Raw genomic sequence first — 12,041 nt, forward strand, 5'->3', positions numbered from 1 at the left:
CACTAGGCGTCGGAAGGTAATCTGTGACTGTCTGTGTGTGATGTCCCCCAAAAGCACTTCCCTCTCAAGTCTAGCTCTAGTCTGACGGCATTCCTCATCACACCAGCTGTTTTTGAGGCATGCTCTTAGAACCACGTCTTTGCTCAGGCTGTGTGTGTGGGTATGCCTCTGCTGTTGCATCATGTAATGTCTGTGTCAATATAGTAGTAAGCTCCTCCAGAGGTCGCTCTGGCTCCTGAGTGGATAGGCATCTGTAAATCCCGTCTATGTATACAGAATCCATCTCTCGCGTGAAGGTGTAGCGAGTAGGGGTTGCTACTCGTGGAATGTGTGCTACACTGAACTGGAAAGAGATGGTCAACGACACAATAGCATGATCCATTGCCACCCCCACAGGTTTGGCCCAACTACAAGCTTCTGGATACTAGAGATGAGGCTCGGTTGTGCCATGACATAATCTACCGTGCTGGCTCCATGTCTTTGTGGAAAGCATGTGAAGCCTCCCGCAGCGTGAAATCTCTGTAGTCCATTCAAGATGGCCAATCCATGTGTAGTCCCCATGTCTATCAAGTGCCGTCCATACTCAGTATGTTCCCCATTGTGTGATATCCTGGATAGGCTCTTCTTTGCAACATCCAGCTCTCTCAGCATCTCCTCTGAAGTATCATAAAATACGGTCTGATGATGGGCAGTCCTAGCATTGAAGTCCCCTAGAATAAAATACGGTCTGATGATGGACAGTCCTAGCATTTATGATAATGTCACCATCTCTAGAGAATTCCCATATGTCATCATCCAAAATAGAGAAGGGGGACTGTCCTCTGGGTGGTGCATATACTGACGTACTCGGGGGAAAGTAGCAAATGGCAATGTAAAGATATTTGCCAGTCTCTGCTCTCAATCTCACCCACATGTACCTAGCTTGTTCATTCCTATGAGCTATATGTATCAATGGCTACAACTCCTCCCTGAATAACAGTGCCACTCCTCCCGAGCCCCGCCCTCTGTGCTTTGATCGTGTCTCCTGTCTACAAAATGTCTCCCATCTGTATCCACTAATGTGAGGCATAGATTGCCCAGGGGCCTGATGTGTCTCAGAGTAGAAGATGATGTCTCTCCCGGTAAAACTCTCCTCAAAAGCACCAACATCAAGACGCATAGATCCATTACGATTTTAGGTAGCAACTTTGAGTGTGGTCCCATAGGCCTCACACCGTCATGTGGAGCGTGGCTCCAATATCACCACTCTTCCATCTCGGTAAAAAGCAATCTTACGTTTTTCCCTTGCCGCTCTAATCTTTGGCATTACTTCCTGCATATGGGCGACCAGTGAGAGGATAAGGTCATCCCCGAGAAATATGCCCGTCTTCCTAAGAGTTGGTCTCTTTTTCAAAAAGTTCTTCCTCACTTCCATGGAGGGAAAATGAAGGATGGGTGCCCTTTCTTTCGAGGTTTCCCCCTGCTCCCATTTTTCTTGTTACCCACTCTCCAAGCTCTTGAGTGCATCGGCTCATGAACCCCCATCAAAGCCATGAGTTCTTTTACCTCTTCGTCTACATTATCTTTGCCTTTTAAGGCCGCAATTTCTCACATGTAGAGAGCGTACACGTCTTCTTTGCTCCTCTTCTAATGTCAGGCCGATAATGGTGGGTGGGGATGTTGTTTCCTTGCTTTTCCCTTTCTTGGCAACCTCAATCCATTTCTCAGTCTCATCTGCTTTCTGTTGAGTCTTTGTAAGAACGTCCACCCAAGAAGTCTTCATTTCTTTATGCTGCTCTTCCCCCACTTTGGTGGCTCGCACTTGCTCTTTGATTGTGTTTAGTTCTTTTATCACAGAGGGTTGCAATTCTCCCTCTTCAAGCGTGTTTCGTGATCGTGCCTCAACGAGTTCCTTCTTGAGTGACGCAATCTCTTCGTCTTGGGCCATCATCCGACCTCCTATTGCCGTGATCTTGCTTTCTTGGGCCGAAACGCGATCCTCGAGCATTTTTATTGTCCCTAATAGGTGGCGGTTGATCTTGTTAATGGTTTCGGCCATTTCTTCTTTGCACTTTTGATGCATCTTCTAAGGGGTCGGCCTTATCATTTTGCTTCCTCATGTTTGATCGGTGCTAAAAACGAGAAAAAATTGACCTACACGCACAAGTGCTTCCACGTTATGCATACACGTTCCACACTAAGTATACATGGCGTGCAGTTCCTGCAATTTTTGCAAAATACGACCAAAACGACAAAAAATCCGCTTTTTGCAATTTCTGCAATTTTCTGCCAATTCTGCAATTTTTGAAAATCTGCAATCAATTTCTGCAGTTTCTGAATATTGTAGTTTCCTGTAAATTCCCTGAAAATTTTGCAACTGTTCGAAAAACTGCCAAATTCTGAAAATCTGATTTTCTGCAAATTTTTGAAGACCTGGCGGACTACTGCTGCTGCTGTACCTGCGGGTGTGAAAGGGGGGGGTCTGCAGGGAGAAAAGCAAGGGGGGGGCGGGTTGCGCAGGAGGCAGCAGAGCGCGAAGCGGGGCGGGGTTGCGGGGCGGGGGGGTTGGTTACGCAAGGGGCTGTGGAGAGAAATGAAATGAAATGTTATGTTAATGTCTTCAAAAGGCCATAGTGACCTATGAGACCAATAAGTTACAAGGTGGTGGATCTAATACAAAGTCAGAGTAACGAAAATAACCTACCAACAGTACAAAACAAAGATATATACTATGGGATCCTAGGTTGGTCGATGTGAGCTAAGCAAAAGACTAGGCAAAAATGGGCTGTTTATCAGAAAAAATCTAGCATCGGTCGTTGGCGAATCTCATCAATTTCCTCCATGGTTAGTAGTCTGACCGGGCGTCATGCATGCCTGGCCAACGTGCTCCGAATCTTTTGATGTAGCCTCCGTCGGTGCTGTGTAGTCCTTCGCAGTCGTGGGCGCCTGGATTTCCCCAGTTCAATCGCTTGGTCGATCAATGTGCCGCTGGTGTGAGACGAGGGGGAGCTCTGCTGTGGGAGTGGCTCTTGTGGCTGTCCTGTGTCTGCTCTGATCTCCGACCGTGTAAGAATGAGAGATGGTGCATCCAATGAGTACTGGAATGGTGGCAGCCTGTCTATGTTGAACTCATGCGCGTGAAACCATGATGTCATCTCCCCATACCAGCATGTTGTATCTCCTTGTATGGCTAATTGTCGAGAGGACTCAAGTGCTATGCGAGCATATCTGTCTCTAGGAAGTTCCCATGTGCGGTTTATGAAGGAGACTGATCTGGTGAGCGCCTCCACCACTAGCTCTGCGCGGATAATGGCCCGTGGTACTGATGCCTTGGCTCTAATGAGCCGCGAGATCATAGAGACGAGAGGTTTCTCCATGTTCCCCCATCCTTCTGTGCGACCCGACCTCCCGTGGTGATCCAAAGAGGGCCCCCATATCTCGGCCCCATAGAGCAATGCTGAAGCCACCAAGGTGTCAAAGAGCCAGAGCTTCGTCCGGGGCTCCTGAAACTGGACCTGCGAACACATCCTCTCCAATCTACCCAGTGCTGCGTGGGCTCTAGTCAATCTAGTCTCTGCTGCTCTTCTGAGTGAGAACGTGGGTCCGCTGAAAACCACTCCAAGGTAAGTGTAAGCGTCTGTGTACTCCACAGTCTTCCTGGCCGTATGTGAATGTAGGTGCTGACCTCCTGATCCACTGTGGGGTGGTATTCAACACCATAACCTTGGTTTAAAACCAAGGTTGACAGACAAACCACTTTCGTGGGCAAACGTATGCAGAGTATCCAGTTGACGTTGCATTCCCTCTGGGGATTCGGAGATCAACACAATATCATCAGCATATAACAGAAGTGGAATCCATGTCCCTGCCAGTTGTGCACCTTTATCCCCATCGCTGTCAATGTAGTCAGAAACCTCATCCACATACATACCGAAAAGAGTAGGAGAGAGCGGGCAGCCTTGCTTCACCCCAATAGTGGAGTGAACCGGTGTAGAAAGTCCCTCCGTGGTGCGTACATGCCCTACTACTGATCTGTACAATGCCATGATCCCCCAAATGAGCTCTGTGGGTACTCCCATTTCCTATAATCTCTGCATCAATCTAGCTCTGGGTACTGTGTCAAAAGCTTTGCGGAAGTCCACAAAGCTACAATAAATCGGGTCTCCCATGAGATCTGCCTTCCTCGATGATGGCCCTGAGTGTGAAGATATGGTCAAGAGTAGAGAAGCCTCTCCTGAACCCTGCCTGCCCAGTTGCACGCATTCCTTCCTTCTCTGCCCATCTACTCAGCTGTTGCTCAAGAATGGATGCATACAACCGTGCCAGTGTGTGCCCAATCATAATAGTGCGATAATTCCCAGGCTCCATGGGGTCTCTTGCCTTGAAGATAGGTACGATCATAGATAGGCTCCAAGTGTCCGGTAGGCCCTCACACATGGCATGGTTAAACAAAACTGCGAGAAGCTCTGCTAGTAAGTCTTTGGCATGCATGAAATGCTCAGCGACTAAGCCATCATGATCATATGCTCTCCCAGTCCTCATCCTATCAATGGATTTTTTCACCATCTCAGCGGTGAAAAAATCACATGTGTGTGGGCATGGGTCGGGGGGGTTGGGGAGGGGCGGTTGTCCAGGTACTGTTTACAAGGATGATGCGTACTGACCCAAGGTCTCTGTGGAGGAAATTGCGGGGGGGGGGGATTGCTCATGAAAGAGCCGCCATGCCTCCCGCGAGTCCTGACTCAAGAATAGCTGATATAGATCCTGCTCGAGTCGAGCCAAGAAAGCTCTCTTTTTCCGCCGTACCAGGCGTCGGAAGTCCATCTATGACTGTTTGTGAGTGACATCCCCCAAAAGCACCTCCCTCTGAAGTTTGGCTCTAGTCTGGCGGCACTCCTCATCGTACCAACTGTTCTGGGGCATGCTTCCTGATCGACGGCTCTGCTCAGGCTGGGTGTGAGGGTTTGCTTCTGCTGCTACCTCATGTAATGTCTGTGTCAGTATAGTAGTTAGCTCCTCCAAAGGTCGCCCCGGGTCCTCAGTGCATAGGCGTCTATAGATCGCGTCCATGTATACAGAATCCGTCTCCCGTGTGAATGTGTAGCGAGTAGGGGCTGCTACCCGTGGTGTGTGTGCTACATTGAACTGGAAAGAGATGGTCATCGACACCAGAGCATGATCTACTGCTACCCCGACTGGTCTGGGCCCAACTGTGAGATCCTGGATACTAGCGATGAGATTCGGCTGTGCCATGACATAGTCCACTGTGCTGGCTCCGTGCTTGTGTGGGAAGCATGTAAAACCTCCCGCAGCAGGAAATCTCTGTAGGCCGTTCAAGATGGCCAATCCATGTGCAATGCCCATGTCTATCAGGTGTCGCCCATACTCAGTATAATCCACATCGTGTGATAGTCTGGACAGGCCCGTCTCCATGACATCTAGCTCTCTTAGCATCTCCTCTGAAGTATCATAAAACACTGCCTGGTGATGGGCAGTCGTAGCATTGAAGTCCCCTAGTATGATAATGTAACCATCTCTAGAGAACTCCCATATGTCATCATCTAGAATAGAGAAAGGGGACTGTCCTCTGGGTGATGCATAAACTGATGTACTCGGGGGAAAGTAGCAAATAGCTGGGTAGAGATATCTGCCTGTCTCTGCTTTCAATCTCACCCACATGTACCTAGCCTGTTCATCCCTGTGGGCTATATGTATCAGTGGCTGCAAATCCTCTCTAAATAACACTGCCACTCCCCCCGAGCCCCGTCCTCTGTGCTCTGTGCGTGTCTCTTGTCTGTAAGCTGTCTCCCACCTGTATCCACTGATGTGAGGCATGGGTTGCCCTGGGGCCTGGTGTGTCTCAGAGTAAAAGATGATGTCTCTTCCAGTAAAGCTATCCTCAAAAGCCCCTACATCAAGATGCATAGATCCATTACAGTTCCAGGCCGCCACTTTGAGTGTGGTCCCATAAGTCTCGCACCGTCATGTGGAGCATCGCTCTAGTATTACCACTTTTCCATCTCGGTAAAAGGCAATCTTGCCTTTTCCCCTTGCCGCTCTAATTTCCGGCATTACTTCCTGCATATGGGCGATCTGTGAGAGGGTGAGATCATCCCCGAGAAAGATGCCAATCTCTTTAAGAGTTGGTCTTTTCTTCAAGGACTTCTTCGCTTCCATGGAGGGAAAACGGAGGATGAGTGCTCTTTCTTTTGAGGTTTCTCCACTGCTTCCATTTTTCTTTATGTTGCCCACTCTCCATGCCCTTGTGTGCGTCGGCTGCACCCCCATCAAGGCTGTGAGTTCTTTTACTTCTTCGTCCACATTGCCTTTGTCTTTAAGACCGCAAATTCTCACATGTAAAGCGCGCATTCGTCTCCTTTGTTCCTCCTCTAGTGTTTGATTAATGATAGTGGGTGTGGACGTGGGCGTTAACTCCTTGCCTTTCCCTTTCTTGGCCACCTTGATCCATTTCTCGGCTTCATCAACCTTCTGTTGAGTTTTGGTAAGAACATCCACCCAAGAAGTCGTCATTTCTTTGTGTTGCTCTTCTCCCTCTTTGATGGCCCGTACTTGCTCCTTGATTGTGTTGATTTCTTTGATTACTGATGGTTGCAGTTCGCCCTCTTCCAACGTGTTTTTTGATCGGGCTTCGGCGAGATCTTTCTTGAGCGACGCAATCTCTGCCTCTTGAGTCGTCACTCGGTCTTCCAGCGTACTTATCTTGGTCTCTTGGATCAGCATGCGTCCTTCGAGTATGTTTATTGTGCCCCAGAGCTTGCGGTTCATCTTGGTAGTGGCCTCCGTCATTTCCTCTTTGCACTTTTGTATGGCATCCTTTAGGGGGTCGGCTTTATCGTTCTGCTTCCTCCTGCTTGATCGCAGTCCGTCAAGGGGGTCTCTAAGCGTACGTGTGCACCCACTCTAGCAGCGGGCGCGGTAGCTGGGCGAGCGGGGTAGCGTGGAGCTACGAGAGAGTGCAGACGATAGATAGAGAGAGGGGGGAGGGGGTATCAAAAGGAATAAAATAAAATAAAATGAAGTGATATATTAGAGTGCAGACGAGAGATAGAGAGAGGGAGGGGGGTATCAAGAAGAAAAAAAGGAAAAACAAAATAAATTAAAATGAAATGAAGTGATATATACCGTCTTCAAAAGGCCAAATTGACCTATGAGAGCAAGCTTATACACCAATGGGAGTCTAATACCATATCCCGGCAAAAAAAAAAAGAAAAAAAAAAAAGAAAGAAAGAAAGAAAGAAAAAAAAATCGACCTTCTACGCGTAGAAGAAGGGGGACATGCTACGCGTAAAAAGGGGAAGGGGGGGGGGGGGGGGGGGGGGGGGGGGGCACCCTACGCGTAGAGAAAGGGGGGACATCCTACGCATAGAAAGCGGGGGTTACCTTACGCGTAGAAAAGAGGGGGGGGGTACCTTACGCGGGGAGCGGGGAAGCAGGTGAGCAGCGCATGGCAGGGTTGCAAATGCAGCGTGAGGGGAGGCGCGGCAGAAGGTAGGGGAGCAGGGGCGCGGCAGCGTGCAGAGGGCAGGACGCGACAGCAGGGGAGGTCGCGGGAGGGGGGCAGGGAGGGCTGGTCGCGAGAGAGAGAGAGAGAGAGAGAGAGAGAGAGAGAGAGAGAGAGAGAGAGAGAGAGAGAGAGAGATTCTTTTCTTTGCACTCTTTTTCAAAATATGTTTTGCCTTGTTAGTGTAGACCGCCAGATGATAGCTTTTGGGGTGAAAGAGAGAAGCAAATTGCTAATGCACGGAAGAAGGAAGCAATTGCTGCATTGGATCCTCTGGTATGCACCTAAACAACTGTTTACTCTAGCACAGCTTGAGAAGGAAAATTGGTCTCGATTAAAAGCAGAGTGTTAACAGTAATTTTTCCTGACCTTGTAGTTGGTGAGGTCAGAATCCCGAGAACTTCTTATATATATCACCTAGAACCTTCGCAATCATGTTGATAATGCAATGGTAAAAGGGATATAAGCATGTCAGCACTTGTTTAGTTTGACGGTTTTGCAAGTATTGTTCCTTATTCCATCAGTAGTGAGCATCTTTCCGAATTTACTATCTGAAGTAGAGAGTGTCAGCTTCACTTAGAGCTAGGCAGCATTTGAGGCTATGTCATGGAGGGAGTCATTAACTATCTGAAGTAGCTAGGCAGCATTCAAGAACTTGCGGTTGTCTCATGGAGGGAGTCTTTGAGTTACTAGCTATGACACGTGCATGTTACCTATATCATTTCTCAATGCATCAAGCAGACAACTTTAGTCAGTTCAGCATCAAACGAAGAACGTGTCCGCATGATTCATTATGTTAGTAAACATGCATGTGCTTTATCACCTCGTCGTCTTCATTTTGCAGGGTGCTTCTGTACATTCAGCTGCTGCAAGCCATGCAAATGGGGGGGCCAGTAGCAGTACATTTAAGGTCTTCATGACAAACTTAGTATTGCAAGCACTTCAAGTGGAGCTACATGATGTATCTGCCGAGCTTCAATCAAACCCCCTTGATTGCTGTAAAAGTTTGTACTCTTTGTCTTTAGAATGTTTGACAGTGGAAGAAGGGTATGGGCTTGCTGGGGCTTTTGTTAGGAGGTTGACTAATGTTTCAAATAAGGCAGATTACTCTCTCTGCAAAATTTGTTCTGTTGAAAAGTTTAGCTTATGGTTGTCATCGCTAGAAGAGCCGTCAGGACACGTAAAGCCAGATGATCTGAGCAATGGTTTGAACGGTTTGAAATCCAATGAGCTTTCTGTAGAATATTACACGCTGCTGTGGAAGACAGTGACGATATATACAGGATTTCAAAACAGTGAGTTGAATGAGATAGATGCATTGTTTGCTGAAACTGTCATTCAGTTTAGTTTAGCTGAAGCAGAAGCAATAATATTCACCATCAATCAATTGCAAGGTCCACCAAAGGGATCACAGAAAGCATATCTTTCTAAGGAAAGGCAACGCACATGTACAGGTGCTAGATATCTTTGGCAAAGGGCGTTTGAGAAGATCACTGGTGGCTCATGGAGGAAGTTCAAGAGTGCTGTAGAAGCAGGACTGGTGCGACAGAAATATTCACAACTTTACGCTTCCTGGCTACTTCAAGCAGGAGAGGGCATCATTGATGATATTGGTTTGCTGAGTTTCAGAAAGGGCTTTCAAGGGAAAAGGCATGTCTTGGTTTCTGTTGAAAAAGATCTCTCTGGCCTGGAACAAGAGCTGCCAGTAGAGGCAATAGTTCTGGCTAGATTTCTTGGTCGGAGCAAAGTGCTTACAGATTTGAAAAGAAGGCATGTGATGACTCCTCAGCCATTGGGCTCTGCTCTGTGCAGCAAAATTGTTTCGTGTGTGTCTGCTCTCTGGCATGCACTAGAGAGATTCTACAGGACTCTACTCAGAATGCTAAAGAGCCTTCTCAGGTTTTTATGTATATTTGTTGAGCGATTTTTTAATATTTCTAGTGTCAAATGGATCTTGCAAAGATGTGTGAAAAGTATTTTGCTGTTGGGTCGGAGGCTTTATCTAACCAAGGCCTCTAGTGGGCCAAATATACAGCAACCTCAATTACCCACAGTTTCAGAGGTTTTGGACAAGAGCAGATTGCTTAGGTCCAAGAATATGGAAGGACGTACTTATTTCAACAGCACCTTCACCACGGGCTCAGTTACTTTCATAGGTTCAAAAGAGTGCTTTGTTAGGAACCTTGGAAGGAAGCTCTCCAGGGCATCTGGCATTAATCTGTTGGAGGGGGAAAACGTGCCAGGGGTTCGTTTCTCTTTTGGAAATCTTTCGGTGGTTTATTCACTGCAAGCCACGGCATTAGGGTTTGAATTAGTTTGTGGTCATTTACAGGGTCAAGTGGTTACTCTTCCTGTTGGGCATCCAGATACAGGTACTGATTCAAAAAGACACATTCTTTTGATTGAAGACGGCGCCATGTTTTTTCAAAGTGGTTGTGCCCCTCACTTACATTTACCTGCAGAGGTCAAAAATCAGTTTAATTCTTGTGAAAAGGGTCTGTCAAGCTTTCTGAATTTTCTTGGGAAGGAGATGGTTTCAGTTAGAGGGTTTTCAGAGAAAGCTCATGAAACTAATGTACGGCCTTTTATTATCTGTTCGTATGAAAGCACTGAGAATGGTCATGTTCCTCCAGATAGAAATATTGCCATGACAATGTGTAGATTGGCGGTGGGCTGCATGAACTGCAAAATTGATATGGAGACCTATGGTTTGCTGGGCCTGCTGATGGTGCAACTCCTTGATACTGTTAGAGTCACTAGGCAACCCATCAGTGAAGAAGATTTCCAGTCAAAAATCAACTGTAGCGCAAGAAGTGATTGGACAGTTGTTTATGCCGACCAGTTTAGGCAGTTCGTATCAAGTGTAGTTTTTAAGCAAGAAATATGGCTGTCATTAGCTTTAGCAGGTCCAAAGATTGAATTTTCTGGTATCATTGTAGGCTCGGCCAGTAGCAGCAATGCTGCAGATGGTGGGTTTGCCTTCAAACCTGTCCTCCTGATGGACTTGGGACTTCTTGAACTGACTATTTGGCCTGCCGTTGTGCAGCAAGATAATTCACATGCAGAAAAGCGTGATGATGCTTTGAAGCAGCCATTCTATGGTACAAGAAAAAGAAAGGTGTGGTTGATGGACCCTCCTAGCCCATACATTCAAGGTGATGAGGTTGTTCAAGGTAGCTCTCAACATGAAGAAATCGGCAACAATGGAATTGTCTCACTTCATGGGTCAGTCATATCATTGCGTCGTCCTGAGAATAAGGAATTGGTTCGGCCTTTGAATATCCTCTGGAAATTTGCGTTATGCAGGTAGTCTAATGTGCCTTGCTGCGAAATTTTATCCTTTCGTCTCTTTTCAATTCAGAGGCATTTATAACACGTTGACTTGTATACACATGCTGACAAACACTACATGCAGATACATGCACATATTTCTGCTCTTGCATGTGGTGCATGCAGGTTGTGTGATGTACCCTGTGTGTGTATAACAGTAACGAAGTCAAATTTAAAAACTAAAAATAAAAATTGATGTATGTATATACATTTATGTGTGTGTGCGATTTTATGTTATCTTTGTGTTATTTCCTATCCTCTTCCACACATAGTCTCTCTCTCTCTCTCTCTCTCTCTCTCTCTGAGAGCTAGAGAGAGGCAGTCCCAGAGACACATTACAGATTTCTTTTCACTAGATATGGGACAGCCAGAGGAGCAGCCACCACTGCAGAGCTCGTCCCACACTCATTCGACCACTACTGGCACTCTCATCGACCGAGCATTGGAGCTACAGAGATACAGACGACCGCGACTGAGGAGAGGAGCTACACAGCATCGACGGAGACTACAACAGAAGATTCGAGCCATACTCTCTCGACATCCAGAGTGCAGATGAGGATGGATCCTCACCATTTCTTCCATCTTTGTTTCACACACTGTTACATCCAGTTTACCGGGTACCTATTGTATCAGCTGCTACACCCACGTAGTTTTAGATTGTAGTAGTAGTAGTAGTATTTTGTTCCACTTCTAGTTCTTTTCTAGTTCTTTTGTACCCAGACATGGTATTAGATTCACTATTTTGTAACTGATTGGTCTCATAGGTCATTTTGGCCTTTTGAAGACGTTAATATAACATTTCATTTCATTTCATTTCATTTCTCTCTCTCTCTCTCTCTCTCTCTCTCTCTCTCTCTCTCTCTCTCTCTCTCTCTCTCTCTCTCTCTCTCTCTCTCTTACGGAAGATGGTTTTGTGGCGAGACCCAGATACATGGATACCCACTTGTCTCATGGGATACGATGTGCTATTGGCCAGTTACGCACATCTTCTCACCAGTTGCGGATTGAGACTGGGAGATACAGCGGAGTACCAGCAGAGGACAGGACATGCCCCTTGTGTAACATGGAACCTGAGAGACAGACCTACACTATACATGCCGCTGCCCCGTCTACTACGAGATACGAGGCCGCTTCGATTGCTTGTTCAGAGAGGGTTTTGGACCACTCTCAAGAGTCATGGGATACGAAGATCAGAGATGTCTGGGTTTGT

At 46.9% G+C, this 12,041-nt stretch overlaps 1 protein-coding gene across 2 annotated transcripts in view; it reads left to right on the plus strand.

Annotated features, from left to right (window-relative positions):
- Positions 1–12,041, plus strand: part of LOC147432665 (vacuolar protein sorting-associated protein, putative (DUF1162)) — a 303,484-nt gene that overhangs the window by 18,236 nt on the left and 273,207 nt on the right. Inside the window, exons 2-4 of one of the 2 annotated variants that reach the window (XR_015185566.1) lie at positions 7,690–7,777; positions 8,346–10,807; positions 11,188–11,448. Coding sequence is in view for 1 of the 2 variants with exons in the window: in XM_086492512.1 (XP_086348638.1) it covers positions 7,690–7,777; positions 8,346–10,807 (2,550 nt within the window). In the remaining variant the exon portion in view is untranslated. The remainder of the gene's footprint in view (positions 1–7,689; positions 7,778–8,345; positions 10,808–11,187; positions 11,449–12,041) is intronic. The other variant, XM_086492512.1, reaches the window with a different exon arrangement.

Source organism: Adiantum capillus-veneris, chromosome 20 (genome assembly GCF_014529385.1).
Source record: "Adiantum capillus-veneris isolate H3 chromosome 20, ASM1452938v2, whole genome shotgun sequence".
Taxonomy (NCBI): domain Eukaryota; kingdom Viridiplantae; phylum Streptophyta; class Polypodiopsida; order Polypodiales; family Pteridaceae; genus Adiantum; species Adiantum capillus-veneris.